This window comes from Ambystoma mexicanum, chromosome 7p (assembly GCF_040938575.1).
Source record: "Ambystoma mexicanum isolate Mex_15411 chromosome 7p, UKY_AmexF1_1, whole genome shotgun sequence".
Taxonomy (NCBI): Eukaryota; Metazoa; Chordata; class Amphibia; order Caudata; family Ambystomatidae; genus Ambystoma; species Ambystoma mexicanum.
The window spans coordinates 878,208,850-878,230,932 of NC_090939.1; the positions used below are offsets into that span (position 1 = coordinate 878,208,850).

The following is a 22,083-nucleotide window of genomic DNA, read 5'->3' on the forward strand; positions in this document are numbered from 1 at the left end:
TTCAGTGGCTTTCGATACTGTCGACCACTCATCCTGCTGACCCGCCTGGCCCTGGCGGGCCTCTGTGGGTCCGTCCTGGAGTGGTTTACCTCGTTCCTGATGGATTAGAGCCAAACGCTTTCTCTTCCTCCTTTTTCTTCTCCTTCTCACTCACTAACCTATGGGGTTCCTCAGGGCACTGCCTTGTCGCCAATGCTTTTCAATATCTATATTCAGCCACTTGTCTGTCTCGTCCACTCCTTTGGCCTATGGTGCTACGTTTATGCCGACGACACTCAAATTCTTGTTTGTGTTGATCTTAACCAGGTTGATGTGTTGTCGTGCCTGCGTCAGTGCCCGACGGCTGTGGGGGAGTGGATGAACAGCAATTGGCTGAAACTTAATGGGGATAAGACGGAGGTCTTGGTGGTGGGTTCTCCTCCTATTTCTACTCTTTGGACTACTTCATTCTGGCCCCCTAAACTGGGTAGTTTTCCTCTTCCAGTGATGGTGGTGAAAAACCTGGGGGTTGCCCTTTCTTCTACTCTTTCCAAGACTACTCAGGTAGGTGCAGTTTGTAAAGCTGGCCATTTTCATCTGAGAATACATCAGAGGGTTCTTCCTTTTCTACCTAGTCCCCTTGGTCCTCCAGTAGTGGCTGCTCGTGTGCTTAGCCGACTGGATTACTTCAATGCCTTGTTCCTGGCTCAACCTGTGGGACTGATCCATCATCTCCAGGTATTGCAAAATGTAGAAGCTTGAATCTCTACAAATTCTCCCTAAGGTACTCATACTTCATTTGTTCTCTGCACTGGCTCACAGGGGCCAGGCATATTGATTTCAAAGCTCTCTGCTTAGCTCATTGAGCTTTTTATCAGCAGGGAGACGTGTATCTTTGCAACAAATGTGTCCCCTATTGCCCTCGCCGAGATTGTTGCTCTGCCAATGCTTAACTGGTGGTGATCCCTAGGTTCTGCCTTTCTCGAGTGGGTGGCCAGGCTTTTTCTATCCCGGCTGGTAAACTGTGGAATGGTCCTCCCTGTGCGCTTAGAGCTACCAACCAGAACCATTTGAAATTGTTTATAAAAAACATTTTTTGTTTCCCTTCCTGGTGAACACTGTTGCTTCAATTACATTGGGCAGCAATTTTTTAATGCACAGCCTTGTGCCATTACACACCCTAGGTGGGTGGAAATTGCAAAGCAGCATGCTGGGTGACCCAACTTTCAGTGGAAGGTGATGTGGTAGCATTCCTGGGGTGGGGTCGAGTGAGTTGAGGAATTCTGTTGGAGGGTTTACGGGTTCGTCGACATCCACCACCGTATCAATTGCTTAGTACTCAGTAACTGTGCAGGGAAGCATATCCTGAATCTGATTATTAATTTCATTGACAGAATAATTTTTAGCAGCAAGGATGGCTCATTCACACAGCCACTCATGATGTTTGCACTTTGCCAATATGTTTGATACACTTTATGTATCAGTTCTGTAACCAATGGGGCCATCTCACAAAATTCCTCTGGAAAATGGAATTTCACCTGATGCTGCCACAATTTGGAAACTTCTGGAATGCTCCATGCCTTCACTTTCGCCTCTGAAGTCCATTCGTCTGTCATACGCCTTAACAACCAATACGCCAATGCTTCGCCAAGCCACAAACCCACAAACACATTTTGACTTTTATAAGTATAGATAGATAACAGCTTGGTGTGGAGAAAGCACTCGAAGGATAAGGGAACATGTGGGTAGTGCCCATGTATTTAGACTGCTTTGCAGATGGGTACTAAAAAATACAGTACTTAAGGTTAGCAATAGGGCAATGCGCGCAGGTATTCATTATTCAGTCTCTGTTTGGAGGAGCAAAGCTAATGTTGACTATTTGAACATGTAGAAATTTTCTTAGAGAAATGCAGACCAGAGGAGGGTGGGATGTGGAAACCTTGGAACGTGGGTGGTACAAAATGCAAAGTGACAATTTTGGGAAGATTAGGCCAGAGCGGAACCCTATTTTGGGAAGACCTGAAGGTAATTTTACCTGTTAGCTGAGAATAATGTTCTCATGTTTTGATTGGTTGTGAATTATTTCAACAGAACATGGTAAAATTAATATTTCAGTGGTGGATGCTGATATATGCAACTGTGATTTGGGTTTCTTTGTAATGCCAGCAAGTCGATGATAGCGCATTTTTAAACTGACAAAAAAATCTAATCTGCCCTCTCCAGAGACAAACATGTACCTTCATCTTGCAGTTGGCATTCAATGTGAAATCTTTCCTTCTGTTAATTAATGAAGACTATTCCTACATCCTACTGCGTCCCACTATGGTTGAAAAGTATATAAAACAAACAGTGCTTTATCTTATTTTGAGTGCGTTAGTCACTTGGTCTCTCATTACGTGGCCCTCCAGATGTTTTGGACTTCCACTCCCATATTCTTTAGTAAGCAGTGAAGGATCATGGGAGTTGTAGTTTTGTAAATGCATTCAAGTATGCTGCCAAATTGACTACTCTCTCCTGTTTCTTAGAGCTTCGAACTCACTTGGAGCCTGTGTCAGAGTGTGAAGGGGTGGAGAAAGATGTTGAGGATGAGGACTACCAACCCGTGGGACAAAATGGTACCGAAGAGCCAGTGGTCCCCTCCGGAGTGACCACTCTCAGTTCCGTAGCGTCGCATGAGTCTCATCACCATGAGCTTGGCCTGCAGCTAAGCAAGCTCAAGCAAGAGACAAGCAGGTATTTGCCTTTCTTCTTTTGATCTTTCTGTGTAGTCTACTTTTGTCGGGAGTTGACATTTACTTTGACAAGTGCTAGGTACATGCAAAAAAGGCACTTGCTAGTGGCTGATTGAGAATGTCTGCTTAGACTCAAAGTAAAGCAGTAATGGCAGAAAGTGTACGAATTTAAGAGTGGGTGTTTAAAGAAGAGGTAGAACGAGGGCTCCAGGTGTGACTTTGAGGTAACAGTATTTTCCCCCTATTTTGGGATTTTGCACGCAAACAGATTTTTTAGGCAGTAAACATGGAGATCTCATTCCCAAATGGCATTTTATATCATAAGTACAAATGTATTTTAAGCAACAGTATTTTTCCTTGTAATCCAATGTTCTTTGCAATTAGCAATTCCGTGAATGAAAATGAGCATTTTCAATCATCTAGGCCGTCTTCACATTAGACAGTACTGTAGCTATATCAGAGGAGCTCTTCCTGGAAGGTCCTGCATATGCCACTGGCCTGAGCACACCACCTGGGCAGCGCAAGTGGCATAAAGCATCGGACACGTGTGTACCTTGTACTCCGTACTGGCCTGATTTCAAGGACTACAATAAGCTGGTGTTTCCCTTAGGTGCAATTTTCCCTCCATTTATGGACCCCCAAAATGATTTACTTTTGTTTGGCTTAACTAACCTGACTTTTTCCAGTAGAGCACAGCCTTCAGCTGCACTCCTCTGGGCTTCCACTCATTTGTCATGGGGAAACTGACACGTCTTTCAGGCTGTCAGTACTGGGAAACAATGTTTCCCTTAGTCTTTGACTATGTTTCCACTTCTTGGTAACTTTTTATCTATGTGCCAAATACCTTACAGAGTACCTTACAGTACCGCACATAGGGGTCCTTTTGTTTCATGGCCTTAGCCACCCTCAAGGGATTTTTTTGTGAGTGTACAAGTATGCCTATGACGAACTGGTGGAAGCAGTTTACTTTTAAAGTATTTTTGCTTCTTTTTGACGGACCATTTTGCATTTACCACGTTTGGCACAAGACTGTGGCCAGTGTCGAAAATGGCCGTGCCATGAAGTCTTTTGTTCTATCCTTTGGCCATTTTGTCCCATTGCCTTCCCCCAGGTCGAGAGACCCGGGTATTCCTTATTTGGGCCTCCTGTGAATACCGCATCGTTCGCGGGCTCCTGCATGTCACGTGCTAGTGCCCAGGAAGAGGGTTGGGACTGTCTGGTCCCAATCCACACTACTGGTGCCAGTATATCTGCTAGGCCTGAATTACTGGAACTGCCGTGGGCCACGATAGGTGTGCATGCAGGAGAGCAGATCTTCCATTGGATATCCCAGATTTGAGCGCAAAACAAATCTTGGATAAGAGAAGGGGCTCTGCATCCATTCCAGGTCAATCAACTGAAGTTGACACCGAACTACAGAAGGAGACAAGTATCCTGAAATGAAAGAGCAGACCCATGGAACCGCCGGAGACGTGCTGAAAGGGTTGACACCCTGACCCCAATGTGATCCCGTCGGACCCCTGTTTTTGTATTGCACCAAGAAGGCCTGCAAGGGCACTTCGACCATTTGGAGTAGTGGGACCAACTACTCTCAGCACCTCCTGCTTACCCTTGCAAAGAGCCTCTTTGGAAGTGTTCCTGGGCCATCCAGTGAACTGACCAGCTCGAACCCGGGTATCATATAGGAGCGCTGTGAGTTGAGACTCGAGACTTTGGGAATTGCGTACTTGTAGTGCTGGGCCCTCTGCCGCCAAAACACGTTGTCCTAGCTCCTCTGGGTCACAATTTATGAGAGTGCGCCATGCCACGAGCGGTGACTATCACTGTAAGTGCCTGTAGACCTGCCCTGCTGTGCCCTGAGACATGCTGCATTGGAACTGCCTTCCTTTCTTCTTCGAGAGCAGAGAAAAGGCTACTGTCCCACCACAGACGATCGTCCCATCCCGCAGCAGCTGAGAGCTAGAGCGTCGTGCAACTGCAGGGGTTAAACCTGCAAGCGACCTGGACTAGACTGGCACAGTTTAGCCTGGACTGTGTTGAGGGTCGTGAGTACTAGCATCACTTACCGGTGGCACCCTGGCACAACCACTTGTTTTTACCCACAAGAATCCCTGAAAAGATACTCAATTTAGCTGGCTTAGCCCACGCACCACAGCTATTGCCGAACTCTGAAAGTCTCTCTACTTGCAAGGGTAGATCCTCCTCAAATATTAGGGCTTTAGTCTTCATCACCTCAACCCCCTTCCTGAACTGCTACAGCTCCCTGAAGAGGACCCGCTTTCGCTCTTACGCACGACCGCGCGTTATTAACACACTGCTGTACTTTTGAGCACAGGGCTCCCCACTTCGTAGGGCTGGACTGCATAAGCTAGGGATCGACTTTGAAGAACTGCCTAATGTGATCATTGTGTTTTATTTACCTCTTCTGTTGCCAGTTGTGGTTGTGATCTCCCCCTTATCTGCATTAGGCTAAACACATTTTGTATATATGTTACATAGTGTAAAAGTGTGTCTGGTAACTGTCCATTATTACTGTGGTGTATTCTGTGTTTAGTTCTAAAGGCCTATAATAACTGTACGTTTGATATATACCTGGCTAAGAGTATTCTGTGGAGTTTTACTGTGTGTGCTCATTGTGGGCTTCCAATCACCCTCACCCCTCCTTAGTCTTGACAGCCTGCCAAGCTACCGTAGATTGGCTTGTCCAGAGGGTTCCCCTGTTCCACTAAACTGGGTGGCCTCCTAAACTTCTGCCCACTAGGTCAGAGTTTAGAAAGCCATTTTAACAGATGGTATGCCACTTATCTGAGCCCTGTGTAAAATGCTGTGTGTCAAATTTATAGAGATAGAAAAGAGGAAATCATTCAAATATGAACTGGACAGTGACAGTTGGTACTCTTGTTCAGAGGAGAATTGCCCAGCATTTCGGTGCTGGACTGCCTCAGGGCAGGACAAAGACTGATATGTTTCGGATATTTCTTCTCTGTGAAAGATAGTGAGCTAAAGACTCTGGGTAAGTCTCTCGTAACCAGGACTAATGTCTGGCAGAGGGACTCCCAGGACCCCCCTTGTTAATTTGTCTAGTTGACACTCACATGGAGTTCACAAGCCCAACAGAAGTCCACCTATTACAAGAGGGTGAATTTGAGATTGTTTTCAGTAGGTCAGAAGGTATTAGTCCTCTTACCCACTTCTGAAAATAAACTTGTCTCAAAGTGGCATGTGCCATATTAGGTGCTAGAGCAAACAGGAACCTGTACCTATAAAATCACCCAACCTGATGGAAAACAGAAGACCCACCTTTATCACGTAAATCTCCTAATGGAGTGGAAAGAAAATCCTTCCGCCGCCCCCAACTCCTCGATATTGTCTTGTTTGGTACCTGATGAGATAAATACCTTTGAACTTATTCTCCAAGAAATATCTAAACAAAAACAAGAAGATTTGAACAACCTTATTATGGCATTCCCCAATGTATTGTGCGAGAAACCGGGGAGAGTACACAGTAATTATCATTGTATCAGAACCCCAAAGGAAAAAGTGGTCCATTTGAAACCATATAGACTCCCAGAAGCACGAAAACAAATGGTGGTTGAGGAAGTGAAAAAAATGCTGAAGGCAAACATTATCGAGCCCTCTTCTAGTCCATCGTCCTCCCCTATTGTGTTGGTAACTAAACCCGATCATTCTTGGAGGTTTTGCATAGACTTCAGGCAGGTTAACACCATCTCTGCTTTCGATGCCTATCCTATGCCACGCATCAATGAGTTGATAGATAAACTTGGGAACGCCACATTCCTATCAACCCTAGATTTAACCAAGGGATATTGGCAGGTCCCAGTACATTGACCTGATAAGGAAAAGACAGCTTTCTAGACGCCCCTGAGATATTCCAGTTGAAAGTCCTCCCTTTTGACCTGCATGCATCCCAAGCCACTTTCCAATGACTCACGTACAGGATATTACAGCCCTACTCCGATTTCACCTATATTCACGACATAGTGATTTATAGCAAAACTTGGGAAGACCATCTTTTCCATCTTTCTACTATTATGAGAACCCTCAGAGAGAACGGCCTAACTGCAAATTCATCCAAATGTAAGGTGGCTCAATCGGTCCATGAAATACCTATGCTTCTTTGTAGGGAATGGCAGTGTCCAGCCTCAACAAGAAAAAGTGAAAGCCGTCCTAGATGCCCCCACAACCAAGACCAAGAGAGACCTTAGGGCATCCCCAGGATTGATTACTTATTATCGTAGCTTTATCCCAAATTATTCAGCTAGAACAGCCAGATTTACAGACAAACTCAGGAATGCCGAACCCCAGGAGATTCATTGGACTGATGAGGACGATGCAGCATGTTACAACAACCTAAAACCAACCTTCTGCCAGAACCCCATCCTAAAAGTAGTAGACTTTATGAAGGAAATTGTGTTACAAACTGATGCCTCTCCCACAGGGTTAGGAGCAGTTTTATCACAAATATACGATGGAATAGAACACCCCATCCTATCCTCTAGTCGTAAACTCTTCCCGCGCAATAATAACTACTCAGTGTTGGAATTGGAGGCCCTTGCCATCAAATGGGCAATTGTCCATCTAAGATACTACCTTCTAGGGAGAAACACTGACCACTCACCTTTAGTATGGATATGTCAACGGAAAGACTCTAACCCTTGAGTCATGGAATGGTTCTTAGACCTGCAACCCTACTGTTTCACTGAGGAACACCGAAAAGATAAAGAGCAGAGGAACCTTGATTTCCTTTCCTGATTTCCCAGTTAAACAGATGCAGCTACATCACATAAGGAAAGGGTATGTGAGAAACCAGAGGGTGTCTCACCCCCTAGTCCCCGGGAGTCTCTCTCTCAGGTGGCCAGGGCACAGCCATCACCTTTGGATCCAGACTTGGGGCTGGACCAGTGCGGGAGGATCACCTGGGTGAGGGGGTTTCGGGGAGTGGGGTTGAGACAGTCGATGGTGAGACACAGTATTCCCCCCCTTTTTTTCATCTACCCCATCCTATATTTTAGGATTTTCTCAAGTCTCAACTACCCCCCTCTTTTTACTCAATCACTGGGCCGAGGAAGAGGGTGACTGAGAGTAACCAGACTAACTCTCTCAGATTGTACTGGACATGTCCCGTAATCGGGTCAGGCAAAGTCAGGCACTTTACCCTAGGTGCACACACCTGATACCAAATAGCTCCCCTTGCACAAATGAAAGGCAACACTTAAAGGCACACTGTGAGCAAGGCGAAACGAGTAGGAGCAGAACTTCCAGGACAAACGCACACCTACTGGAGCAGAGCAACGGACCGAGGGACAAGAGCAGCGGGTCAAAAATCCCAAGGCTTCCCTACTGGAGGTTGTGGCCTCCAACAGGCTGCAAAAGACATGTGGAAAAGGCCAGCTGTCACAAGTGAAGATTGCATTGTGTTTCAAGGACACCAACGTCCCACCCAGGTGAACGGCAGAGTTGCAGAGGTGAGGCGAGGCCTGCAGTACTAGCCTTCACTCGTAAATTGGAAATCGCAAAACAAGAAAGAAGCGCACACAGCCGGTGAGTTGGCAAGCGACCTGAGAGACCGGTGTGTGTTAAAGCAAATGAAGTAGCAACATTATATCACAAGTGAAGGCTGCATGCTTGTGGATGAGACACAAAGAAAGGCAGACCTGTGAATGGGTTATAGGTCAAAGGATTGTTTCAAAAGGACCGAATGGTCAAAGGATCGATTCAAAAGGACCGAAAACAAAAGGATCGAAAAAATTATAATTTTTTTGTACATTTTTTTTTCTTTTTTTTGGGGGGGGGGGTCCCCTGCCCAACCCCCGTTTTTGTGGTAAAAACCAGTTTTTTTACCTATACGAAAACCAAGAAAAAAAATATAATTAAAAAAAAATTCTATCCTTTTGTTTTCGGCCCTATTGCGTCGACCCTATTGCATTCAATCCTTTTGTTGTCGACCCTTTGACCGGACACCCTGTGAATGAACGTTGAAGTAAAAGGCAGCTGTGAGATCAGTGATACTAAGTAACGGAGTGGTCCGTGAAAGGAGTAGCCCATTCGAAAGTCTCTGTGAAAGGTACATTGTTTGAAGCTCAAAGGCAAACAAACGGCAAAGGTGAATTAAGTGAGAGTAAATGTGAACTTTCATGAACTTTGATGAGTGATGGTGTTCCTGTACCAGTATAAGTGCCAATTAGGTCAGATTATTCCAGTTTTTCAACTGTTCTCCAAATACTTAGTATGGTATATTTCTGCCATTTGAGATGATTCCTTTCAGGACATCTATTTCAATATGGCGGAGTTTCGTGCAGAGTTTCAGTCTGCGGCAGTGTCTGGGGCGAGAGGAGCTGCTGCTGCGACTGTTTTTTTGCTCATCGCGTGCGCTGGGAGAGCTGGTGGAGCCGAATTTGTGAACTGTGGACTGTGGCTTTAAGGAGAATAAGCCCAACTTGCCTTTAAAAACTCCGATCCAGCGCGGAGCGCGCGCGGAGTTTCGTGCAGAGTTTCAGTCTGCGGCAGGACGCCTGAAAGGTAAGAGCTCTACAACCCCAATCAAAACTCATGGAAATGGGTCCCCAAACACGGCTCAAAGCCAAACAGGCATCAACCACATGCCCTAGTGCCAAAACAATTTGTTTGAAAGATCGTGGAGTACATGAAAGTGCCTCAGATGATATTTTCCTGTCAACACATACAGCATGTGAGCACGAAGTGGAGAGGGTGAGTGAGCAATTGTGTAGCGAGGCTGTAGGTCGTCGAGCGCATGTCACTGCGCGCAGATTGGAACATTCTTTTCAGCCTCTGCTGTCCTCACAGCCTCCCCCCCGATTAGCCACGACCTCCGAAAGCTCCAACGGTCCTGCAGCGCTCGCCTATTTGGCTGCGTGCTGTCTGCCTGAACCCTTATGTAAACATTCAGGAGTAAGGCAAACGGGAAACGGGCCTCGGACGAGTATTGCTCAGATGTCCAATTTAGAAATTAATTCCACTCCCAAAACAACAATCAACATAAAGACAAAAATAACATCCAAACAAGGGACAAATGAAATGAAAACGGAAAGCAAGTACAGTGAAAATGACAGAACTATGTCACCAAAGAATCTAAGTGATATAAATTTTGCACAGAAATCAGGCTTGCTGGACTTGTCCAGTCAGACGGACGCTCACAGCAAAGCAAAATCAACGGCGCCGATTGCAATACAAGCAAAGCAAGAGAAAGAAAACGAGGCCATGTCATGCAAATCGGGTGGCAATTTAAAAACATCAACAGTACAAGAATTACAATCAGAAGAAGGTAGAACTGAAGGAGGAGAAGACAAGTTTTACTCATCATTCGATGTGACGGATATAGAACTACTAAACATGGATACTTCACAAACATCACTAAATTCCAAAAGAGTCAACTTTGATAGTAATCAACAAGACACAGGCTGTAGTAATCGCGAAGATATTGCCCGATTAACGAGTACAATACAACCGCTGCGACTTACTTTGCCTATTGTACACAGCTGCCATTCAAATTCGACCTTGAAACAACACGTGAGTTGGAAAGAAAACAAAATGGAAGGCGAGAGAATAGAGGTGCCACAAGTAAACATAACCGAGAGCCTGAATTATAGGGGCATTGATTTAGCAGGTCGAGAGGCTAGACTTACCATGAGATTACAGTCTGACTTTGAAAATATTAAAACGAAACTATCAGACAGCTATATGAACAAAATGAAAGACACCAAAAATAGCTGCAGAAATCCGGTACGTGCTGACTCAGAAATTGTAAGCGATGTAAGCATAGACAACATACAAAGAATAGCTCGCTGCCAGTGGAACAAAGGAAATACAGTTAACTCTGGATTGAACACTGAGAGGCCGGTATCACATTCTCTACCGACCCTTATACTTGGTAAAAAAGTTGAGAGCCCTCAAAATGAAACACCTGATCAGGAAAAGAAATGGCAAAACAAAAGAGATAGAAATGCACCAAATTGCTCCACTCCGACGATTTATGGCGCAAACGAAACTATAGCGCTCTCGTCCAAGCCCCAGGCATCAAACCTGGTTTGTGACTGTACAGACACAAAAATATCAGCCAAAGAAAAATCTTCAGATGAGGCTGACAAGGATTATGGAGCAAAAGCAAATCTATCGGTGGCAGCAGCAATTCAGATTCATAATAATGTACTTGCTGCAACTTCCCTGGCCTTAATTCCTTTCATAAAATTATATGACAATTTGAATGAAGTCACACAAAACAATGCAGCTTGTCTGGCCAAACTGGTGGAAAAAGTAGCAAAAATGGAAACTCTAGTACAAATAGAACAACAACAAAAAGATAAAAATTACATGGAAATAGATGATGGCCTTAGAAAGATTTACGAATTAATCGAAAAACAGACAAATGAAGGAAGAAAACAAATGGACGATCTGTTAGACTTTATGAAAAAGTCGCTATCGGATCTAAATCATGGAAATTTAAAGACAGTCAAGATGGAAGATGAGACTAAGTCCCTTGTAATGCCTACCGGACCAGAATCAAAAGAAGAGAAACAATTGTCACAAAAGACTTCCAACATTGAAATTTTTCATCCAGCAGACGTACTTTTAAAAACGCAAAAGGCAAATGCAATAACACTCTCTACAATGGCAATAGAAAAGCAATCAAATCACAACCAAGAGAAAAATGAAGATACTCCAAAGATACAAGGCTCGGATACTTTGTCAGATATGCCGAGCTGTTCAACTGCAAAGGCCTCGTTCGGGATCTTCCATGGTCTAGCAAAGAACATACTATCAGGGAAAGTTCCTGACTCAAAGCAGCCTGTGGCCCTGGGCCTCTCCGTAACAGGAACCTCAAAAAAAAGCAAGGAAAAGAAAAAACATACGATAAGCAAAAATCAAACTTCAATAGCAAGAAAATTTATTCGAAATTTACCTACACCCTCGAAACCAAAGTTATTTGTTCGAGAAAAAGCAGAAGGAATAACGAGTAACAAGTCTTCCAGTATAAAGGACTCAAAGGAAGCAAATGTGGACGCACCGGAAAAGGAAAAGGAAAGACATATTGAAACAAGCGTAAAAGTTCATTCAGTCCGAAGGACACGTAAATCTGTTAAATTAAATCCAAAAAAACGGATAAGAATTGATTCAGACACAAGTAATGGACCTCTATCCGATGACATTCAGGAATTGTGTAATCTTTCCACATACTCCAATGTTTCTGATGAAGAAATAATGCAAGACGAAACCCACGTTTCTTCATCCGAAAGCTTGAGCATCCTGGATACATCATCCCCAAAACATCAGGATAAGCGGAACGATACTACAAAACATTTGAGAGAGGTGGTAAAACAATTTGGAGGTCATAACAAATCAGCGCCACAAGCAACAGCCACAAGAATGGCTGACAAAATTCCGAAAGACATTCACAGTTTAAAAGAGAAAATGAAAACGATATTAAATCCAAAATTTACGTCAGCACAAAATGAAACAAGAAAGGAGAGGCCAAAATCTCGACCAAGACAAAGGATAGATGCCTCAGGAAAAATAAAAGTAACTAACGTCTTGGAAGATGACCTAGAGGTAAATTTGAATCGGGGCAATGTAATGCGATTATTCCATTCAGTCCCGATATTAAGGATCCTCAAGTCTGACGACATACAAATCGTCGAATACATGACAGAAGAACGAGCGGACAGCGTTCTGCTACATATCAACTCTCAAGCAGTCAGAAAGACCATACTGACGGCGAAAGAGGAACTGCTACGTTTGGGCTTTGAGACTTCCGAACAACTTGAGATGTCAACACCAGAGTCTGAAGATTGCGAGGACAGAAACGACTCTAAAAAAAGATCCTTGACTCAACGGCGTGCTCAAATACGATCTTATCTGAGCACTTACTCTTCAACTAAGACTAACGAGGACCTACGATCAAATGTCAAACGGCGCCTTTAACTAGGCACGATAGGACTGGATACTATGTTCACTCTTATCTCCTGGAATACAAGGGGTTTCAGTCATTTGTACAACGGCTTTCCAGTGGACCTAACAAACAATTTTGCCATCTGTCTGCAGGAAACTTGGATGCGACAACCACCGGTAAAGGACGGATATCAAATATTGATTAATCCTGCCGAGAAAAAAACAGCAGGTCGGCCGTTTTCCGGTCTCCTGACGTTGATAAAAATAGGAACGAACTGGGAAGTCATTGAATCAATTAATCCAAATCAAAATGTGCAAGCGACCCTACTCGAAAGAAAGCGTGGAGGAAAAGACAACGTTCAAAAATTATTACTACTGAATGTTTACTGGAATCCAAACAAGATCACTAGTAGTAAATTTATTAATTCTATAACTACACTAATAGATCTGAATCAGTCGTCCCATCAAAATGTATGGATTATCGTATGCGGAGATTTAAACCTAGCATGGTTTAATGGAGAAAAAGAACTAATCAGTGCACCCCGAGATGGAGATCGAAAAGAAAGCTCGAGACAAACAAGATGGAACGATGCTATGGAGGCTCGAGACTGTTCAATGATCAACGGAAACGTGAAGGGAGACATACCGCCACAAGTCACCTGGCGAAATATGGGCTATGAAAAAACGTTAGACTACATATGGACGTCTAATAACGTGAAAAATTTAATTGACAACCTGGCAATAATTCCCTCAAATAGCAGTGATCACTCTTTATTGACTATGTCCTGGTATCCAAGCTGTAAGACGCCAACTGGCTCGGCATGTAAAGAGCTAGAAATAAACTCTGGACGTAATAGATTGAGAATAAAAGCTAAGCAAATTCTGAATCTTACTACGATCTTGCACTGTCAAAATAAAGATAGCCTGGAAACACCAAACTATATTGCCTTATTGCCGTATACCGATCAGACAAACAAAAAACAGCATCACCTTGAACATGACCACCTTCACAGTTGGAGTAGCACTGTGAGAAAAGAGAAGCAGAAATTAAGAAAAGATCTACGAGAGCTGAAGTCGGGAAGAAGCACAAATACAGTCAAGATGATAAAACATAGGAAACAAGTCTACCGAAATTGGTTAAAGGCATTTAATCAACAGCGCGATCAAGAACGAGGTGAGGCAATGCTATCGCTGATTAAAACCAATAACACCAGAGACATATGGAACATCTTAAACCAAGGCAGCTTAAAACATGCAGGTATAATGGCAAATGGAGTATCCGAATCAAAGTGGTTGAAGCACTTTCAAAAACTACTCACATCACAACCAATGGAGTTAGATGAAAAAAAAGAGGCATGTTCTACGGACTGGGACATAATTGAAACTGAAGAGGATATAGCAACTGTAATATCAAATTTAAAAAATTCAAGAGCAGCTGGCCCTGATCGTATCACTAACGTGATGCTAAAACAACACAAGCATGAATGGTCTATATTTATCTCAGAGCTGTTCAAGAAGATCGCTAAAACAAGGAAAATACCAACTTCATGGTCGAAAGCAATAATTGTCCCAATATATAAGAAGGGTGACAGAGAAGACCCTGCTAATTATCGACCAATTGCACTATTAGACACGATAGGAAAGGTATTTGCAACGTTCCTACAAAAAAAAATAACGGCATGGGCTCGGCAATGTAAAATCGAAGATAACAGACAAACAGGCTTCACGAAAGGAGTAGGCACAGAAAATAACCTTGTGATAGTGAACATCTTAAAGCTTGAAGCTATCCGGAAGAGAGAAAACTTGTACTTCGCCTTTATTGACATGCAACAGGCATTCGACACCATAAACAGAGAGATGCTTTGGGCAAAATTAAAGAAATGGAACTGCCCGCTCTCACTGTTAAATCCAATACAAGCCTTACATGAATCTACCACAATAAGAATAAGGCTCAACGAAAATGGTGATCTTTCAGAACCAATTACAACAAACAAAGGAGTGAAACAAGGTTGCCCCTTGGCTGCAGTTCTATTTAAGCTATACATTGCTGATGTCGCTGAAGCCCTAACAGGCACACAGGCATTTTCGCCAAAAATAAATGGACATCAAATACGCTGTCTGATCTACGCTGATGATTTGGTGCTAGTTGATATAACACCAATCGGACTACAGCGTCTTCTAAGTGCCCTGGAAGAATACATGGAAGCAAATGCCCTCAAGATCAATGTAAAAAAGACGAAGATCATGAAACTTGTTCACACAGAGGGAGCAAGAAATAAGAAATTTAAATGGTACATTAACAAGGATCCAATAGACGAAGTCAATGTGATTCGCTATTTAGGAATCTTAATAAATACTTCAATTAGAGAACGAAACTGGGTCAATGAACTTGATAAGCGAATGCGCACATTGGCACTTCAAGGAGCAAGAATACATAGGTTATATGGAAAATTTACGTTTGCGCCAGTTCGCACATTTTATCTCCAAAAGGTGATCCCAGCTATCACGTTTGGTGCGGAGGCAGGCTGGAACATCGACTCAAAGCTCTGGTCAAAATTGGAAGGTATCTTTTGGCGACGTGTGCTACAACTACCAAACTACCTTTCAATGATAATAATTCGACACGAACTTGCAGTGGAACCGTTGCATGGCATAGTCATCTGGAAATCCATGGCGCTGTTAAGAAAGATGGAACTCGACAATGTGGAACCTGCATATAAAATATTTGTTCAGCATAGGGAAACAAATCAAAGAAATCTGTTGAAAGAATGGTCCCAAAGAACTCAAATATATATGCAGTCGGCAAATGTCACAATGGAGACGCTATTAAAATGGCCACAAATTGCAAGAAAAAAACTGAGACAGTGGTTATGGACACAAAACTTAGACAAATACCATGGGTTGACAACTGCAATGGATCTGGGGCCGACAACCAACAAATTAGATAATCCACCAAAATACCTTTGCCAATTTCCATCGCGTTTCCATAGAGACCGATTTTTCCGGCTACGAACCAACATATACAAAACACGGTATATGCTGTGTATGAGACACATGGAAAATACCAAAGATGATTCATGCAGGCTCTGTGGACTTGAAACTGAAACAGTAAAGCATTTACTAATAGAATGTCAATCACTTAAGGAAATTAGATCCCTACATATAGGTCAGTTTGCTCCTTTAACGCAAAACCAAGAAGATCTATGGACACGAATCCTGAGTGGGAACTCAGTCCATTTAATCTGTGGAGCCATAAATATGCTGGACAGTGTGATACCTTCACTAGAGAAGCCGATAAGAGACCTTAATGGGGACTGCTCGGTTATGCCATCTTCGAACTTAATGACCGCACGATCAGACAAATGTTTTTCGTTATCCTTGCTTTGACGTTGCAAGACAACTGATGACAAGGACAAATTCAACAACACAAAGAGACGAGACCTCTTTTAGGAAAAAACATTGTAATAAAAGTTTGAAAAAAAAAAACTGTAAATTGCAATAAAAAAAAAAAAAAAAAAAATTTCAATACTGGGTACATATTTGAGGACCTGACCCACACCGGCAAATACGGTGTCACAAATAGTTGAATATGAAATATACCATGAAGAATTTTTGGGAGAATAGTTGAGAAACTGTAATAATCTGACCTAATTAGCACGTATACTGGTATGGGCGCACCATCACTCATTGATAAGGCCTCGAGAGAGAGAGAGAGAGAGAGAGAGAGAGAGAGAGAGAGAGAGAGAGAGAGAGAGAGAGAGACGCTGTCTCAAAACACGTGTCGGCTGAATGTACTGCAACATCAGAATATCAAATACATCCTAAACTTAACTCATATCTCATGAGTCCAATATTAACAGTTGTTTGATATTTGAATGAAGAACAGCTTTAAGATTTTAGAATTTTGGGCAAAGCACATGCAACTAGTATAATCTTGTAATACTGTTATTTGATGCTATCGGTAGAACATTGTTGTTCTAGTTCTGCAGCTTGTCACTGGGTTGACTTTTAGGTTACAGCGCACTGGCAATCCAGTTAACCCAATTTCCTTGTCCAATATATTTTTGATGTGTGTAACTCAATTGGCAATACTGTTCTATTTTATTCAATAAGCAAGGCCATTTTTCATAAAGGAATTGGAGAGAGAAAACATTCGACAAACAATGAAAGCATGGTGAAAGCTGAAAAAGTGATATGACAAAATGTCACATGGTGTACAAAAACAGGTGATTCAATCTTCTTTAGTTGAAAAACAAAAACTTTCTTTGAAGTGTCCCCAAATTAAAAGCACAGAAAAGTAAGATTTTCAGCTTGTTCTCAAGAAGAGTCATAGTTGTAAGCACACAGAAGTGAAATGTGCAGCTTGTTCTCAAAGAGGGTGACGTAGCAATACGTTTTGTCAGTGTTATCATAGGTTTAATCCAGAATCTGGTTTGGAAAAATCAGAAATATTAAACCAGCTTTCTTGTAGAAACCATCAGTGTTATAGATATTTTGAATAGAAACCATTTTTGTAAAGAAAAGCCTAAACATACTTGGATATAACAGGAAGGTCTCTTATTAGAGCAGAGTATTAAAGTTGCGTCACACCAAAGTCTGCTATAGCCTTCATGTCTGAAAAGATACAGAAACAATAAGTGTCCCCTAAATGTGGGATCTACAAGATATCCTGGTAGCTTTAAATAATATTGTGGACCTATGGTAAAAATAAAAGTAAAAGGAATAAGAATAACCAGTTGTCTTACCCAAATAAGATGTGGATTTAAGTCAACAGTAGCGATGCGTAATTGGTGAAGACAATGGAACGCGAAAAATTGCAGGGCAATCCCTTACGTGTACGTCATCGTAGTGAGATCACCACACGGACTTGTGATAACGTCACCACACAAATGCATTGACATAATTGTGCTACGCGTCAGAATGTGAAGTTCGTAGCACCGAAATGAAAGGGATACTAAACTATTAACATAATTTAAATGAATGTAGAAACCATACTAAAAGAGAAAGTTTGAGGAATGTATATAACTAAACCTAAAGCCGTAAATACGATTATATTGTGAAATGTAATGTCACCAGGGAAGGATGTTAAAGAGCTAACAACATTTTTGGGGAAAAAAAGAGTGTAAAACGTCAAAATTTGATGAGTCGAGATGATCATGTATGCACTAAGTACAGGGCAAAAATATGCATCTCCAGTTTAAGAGTGACTGGCCATGAAACAAGAGAGTACTCTGATGTCTCTCTCCTTTCTTGAAGCCTGGTTTGTCTCTTAACCACCAACTTACGTTGATATGATCATTGTTCCCAAATTAGACAGATCCAATTCTAAAAGATAGCCCAGCTAGTGACAGCAGTTCTCTGAAACCAATCAACTCCTTTTAATTCCCAACACCCTTATAGCTGCTTTAGAGTCTGTATCTTTGAAAGACCTAGATGCATATCCATTGTTTTTATTGTTGGCTTTTTTAACATGACTTCTTTGACTGTAGGCTTTTGGACGATCTTGTGCAGAAAGAGAGAGCGTATCAGAACCTCTTACGGCAAGTTCTGGAACAGAAAAATCAAGACCTCCACCTTCTTCAATTGAAGTTAAAGTCCTCAGGTACTTTTATTTGCTAAATCATTTTTTAAACCATCTTGTATTTAAAACATTTTGACAATTTCCAATTCAAATACTTACCTGGTCTGGGGTATGACAGCCGACCCCCACCAACATCTGGAAGTGCATGGGCTCCCTGCTTCGGGTAGTGAAGTCTTGATCCTGCCCTCTTGAGTTGAACAAAGATTTCTTTTTTTTTTAAATTCAATATTATTTTAATCAGTATTTCATTCAGTTTATAAACACTTGGGTAAGGCTTAAATTCAGCAGGTCAGCTTATCCGGGATCAATTCAATCTGGTAACATTTTGGTCCTCTGTTTTTTTCTTGGAATTCAGAGAGAACAGCGATGATTTCATTACACCCATGAAACTTTCATTTTAGACAGAAAGGCACCACATTTCCAAATTTGCACAAGTTCTATTTCCTCCCAAATCAAGGAATATATTTAGAATATTCTAAAAGGGGTGCAAACACAAGTGATTTAACTAATAATCAGCTACTATTAGTGTATGTATATGTCTTCTCTGGTGGCTAACAAGATGTCACTTCTGAGTAAACACTTTCCCACATTCAGTGCACTCATGAAGTTACACCCTTGTATGTGTTCTCTAATGGCCAATATGAAGTCCCTTCCTAGCAAACCCTTTCCCAGATTCAGTACACTTATGAGGTTTCTCGCCTGTATGTATTCTCTGGTGCCTATTAAGATGTTCCTTCCGAGCAAACCTTTTCCCACATTAAGTGCAGTTATGAGGTTGCTCACCTGCATGTGTTCTCTGGTGGCTAGTAAGCTTTTCCATCTGAGCAAAACCTTTCCCACACTCAGTGCATTCATGAGGTTCCTCACCTGTATGTGTTCTCTGGTGGATTACAAGAGATCCCTTGTGAGCAAACCCTTTCCCACATGCAGTGCACACATGGGGTTTCTCACCTGTATGTGTTCTCTGGTGGATAGTAAGATGTCCCATCCGACCAAACCCTTTCCCACATTCAGTGCACTTGTGAGGTTTCGCACCAGTATGTGTTCTCTGGTGGTACATAAGCGGTCCATTCTGAGCAAACCCTCTCCCACATTCAGTGCACACATGAGGTTTCGCTCCTGTATGTGTTCTCTGGTGGAACGTAAGCTGTCCTTTCTGAGCAAACCCTCTCCCACATTCAGTGCACACATGAGGTTTCTCTCCTGTATGTGTTCTCTGGTGGAATGTAAGCTGTCCATTCTGAGCAAATCCTCTCCCACATTCAGTGCATTCACAAATATTTCTTAATGTGTCCTGCTCCTCCAGAAAAAATGTGTGCACAATATTGCATTCCCTGAGCCTACCATTCTTCAATTCCAGGTGGCAGATGTCTATCTGTTTACAGAGGAGTTTTACATTGTGCCAACATTATGCCATATTGTATAATTGGTTATTTATAACATGCTTAATAACAAAGAGGTTTCTAAGCGCTGACCCGGGATTCGAACCTGTGTTGCTCTGCGTTATCTTGCTTCCAAGACAAGTGCATTGCCACTGAGCTATATTACCCGTGCCAGTCACTTGACAGCATTCAGAAAGTGTGATTACTTGCAGGAAGTGATACGCTCCCTCCGACCAAGGCGGCTGTGCATATCAACATCTTTGTGGACTGTCACACCTGGTCTGGGGTTATGTGGTTTTTTTTGTACCAAAACACAGGTTAAAGGTGCCTGGTCTTCTTGTAGAGAAAGGTGAAAACAACAATGGATTAGTTAGCTTGGGCAGCTTTTTTAAATCAGGAATGTCTTTAGGGCCCTTTTGAAGGAAGTCAGGCTGATTTGGTCCCTCTGATCTAGATTCAGCTTGTTTCAGAGTTCAGAGCCTAGCACCTTGTGGGTTTCCACTGTGCATCTTAAGGTCTAGTCTGTTCAGTACAATTAGTTTATCACTGCACAATCTGAGATGCCTGCTGTACACATATTAGGTAGCTTGCTTTCTCGGGTATTCAGTTCCTGATGCCTCAACCACTTTGTAGGCAAGCCGCACAATCTTAAATTGAATTACTTGCTTCAATAATAGGCGAAGTCATTTCAAGGCTGCAGAGATGAGATGTGGTGTTATGTGGTTTAGATCCAGGCACAGTTTTTCAGTCGGATTTGGATTCCTTGCAGTTCATCTCTTTTTAGGACCGCTGCATGGACAGCAATACAATAATCTAGTCAGGAAGAAGCCCCGGCCAGTCCTCTGCTGTATGCAGCAGCGGGACCTTTCTCAGTAACATGAGTTGGAAGTTGGTGCACATTAAGAGGACTGGTATGCAGCACAGTTGAATGCTTCAACCCATATTAGAAGGTTTTTCAACTCTTTGTTCATTATGGTTTAGATCATATTTGGATCTCCAGTGATCATGACCTCATTTTCAGAGCCATTCAAACAAGGGTAGCTGTCCTTGTTCCAGTAGATGCGCTTAAGGCCTTCCAAGACCCCAATGGATTGGTCTGGGTTGTACGCCAGCAGTATTTGTACCAGTGTTTCATCTGCACATTTGTAAGCATAGTTGTGGCTGACTGATGTGCAAACAGGCACTTACAGATATTGGAAAGGATAAGTGAGGTGTCAGAAGGTTGGGGAACGCAACTGGTGATATGATTTGTTGATGAAGTGTTAATGCTAATTCTGATATGATGGTTGTCAGGAAGGAATGTAGCCAATATAGTGCAGACTATGGAAACAGTCCATTGTTCCAGACCCACTAAAAGACGATTATTCTGGTTCACTGTGCCAAACAAAGCGGTCAGGTCAACTATGATCGGGACTCTGTGTTGAGGGATGCCATGAGGTCTTTGCTGATGTTCAGAGCGTGGTTTGGTGCACCTCAGAGGTTCGAAACCCACCTAGCAAGCATGAGGGATGTTGGATGCTACCACATGCACCTGAAGTTGCTGTTTGATCTCCTCTGCCATGATGTATTTATTAAAGTACCCTTAGTTTTACAGGACTTTCTTTGAGGTCAGGCCTTGCTCCAGGAATTTCCATCTGGGTAGGCCAGGTTTGTGATCAGGGGGGTCCAAATTCCACTGGGTGTGGTTCTAGGAGTAAATAAAAGTGCTGGGGTTGATCCAGATTTCCTAGATTCGTGATCCAGCAAAAAAGCCTTCCCAGATCTGGAAAAATACATTTGCACCCCTCTATAAAAAACAGTACAGAGCAAAAGAGAAGCAAGGAAAATAGTGTTGCAACATCAATCTACCTATCTTCCCTTCCCATCTGCTCTCCCCTTTCTATCATATCCAATCCTCCATCACCTTTCAGCCCCAGTGACCTTCCTACAGCTCCCCTAACCATAACTCCCATTTACCTCCACTCCCACCAGACCCCATCATGCCTTTCTTGGACTGGCTGGAGAGAATCTAGGGTGATACCTCCCTCCTCCTCAGAGACGGCTGAGCAGTGAGGTCCCCAGTCTTTGTAACATCTCAGATGGTGTTCGCTCAACAATGCCTTGCTGAACATTGTGGCTACTCCCAACAGGCCCCGGAGGAGGTGCTTGTGGTCCCTCCATCTTGTTGGGAAAGATAGACCCCCACCCCTCCAAAATACTGAAGCCAGGAATAGGAGATTTTGTTTCTTACTAAATTATGTTTTAAGCACAAAGTTTTATTTTTGGTTGAATTTTTGCAGCACATTCTTATTGAGTTGAGGGTGCGAGGGAGTGCTAGCACGTAGGACCGAGTGCTAGGGCTGGAAGAGCTGCATCAGGAAGGAGGCAGTGTTGGTTAAGGGGTTTCCAGCATCCGGGTATCGCTCAAGTTGAGACGTGACGGGGAGGAGAGTGCCTTGCTCCCCTGCCATGCCCCTGTACATCATTGTCTGGTACATACTGTTTA

General features: G+C 42.8%; 1 protein-coding gene and 1 long non-coding RNA gene across 3 annotated transcripts in view; one reads left to right on the forward strand and one right to left on the reverse strand.

The window, feature by feature from the left end:
• Positions 1 to 22,083, forward strand: part of MAP3K15 (mitogen-activated protein kinase kinase kinase 15) — a 1,358,420-nt gene that overhangs the window by 1,232,171 nt on the left and 104,166 nt on the right. For both annotated transcript variants that reach the window (XM_069637110.1, XM_069637109.1), the window contains exons 25-26: positions 2,505 to 2,712; positions 18,125 to 18,237. In XM_069637110.1, coding sequence (XP_069493211.1) covers positions 2,505 to 2,712; positions 18,125 to 18,237 — 321 coding nt within the window. The remainder of the gene's footprint in view (positions 1 to 2,504; positions 2,713 to 18,124; positions 18,238 to 22,083) is intronic.
• LOC138526401 (uncharacterized) overlaps positions 1 to 22,083 on the reverse strand; it is a 309,600-nt gene that overhangs the window by 199,317 nt on the left and 88,200 nt on the right. The window lies entirely within an intron of this gene.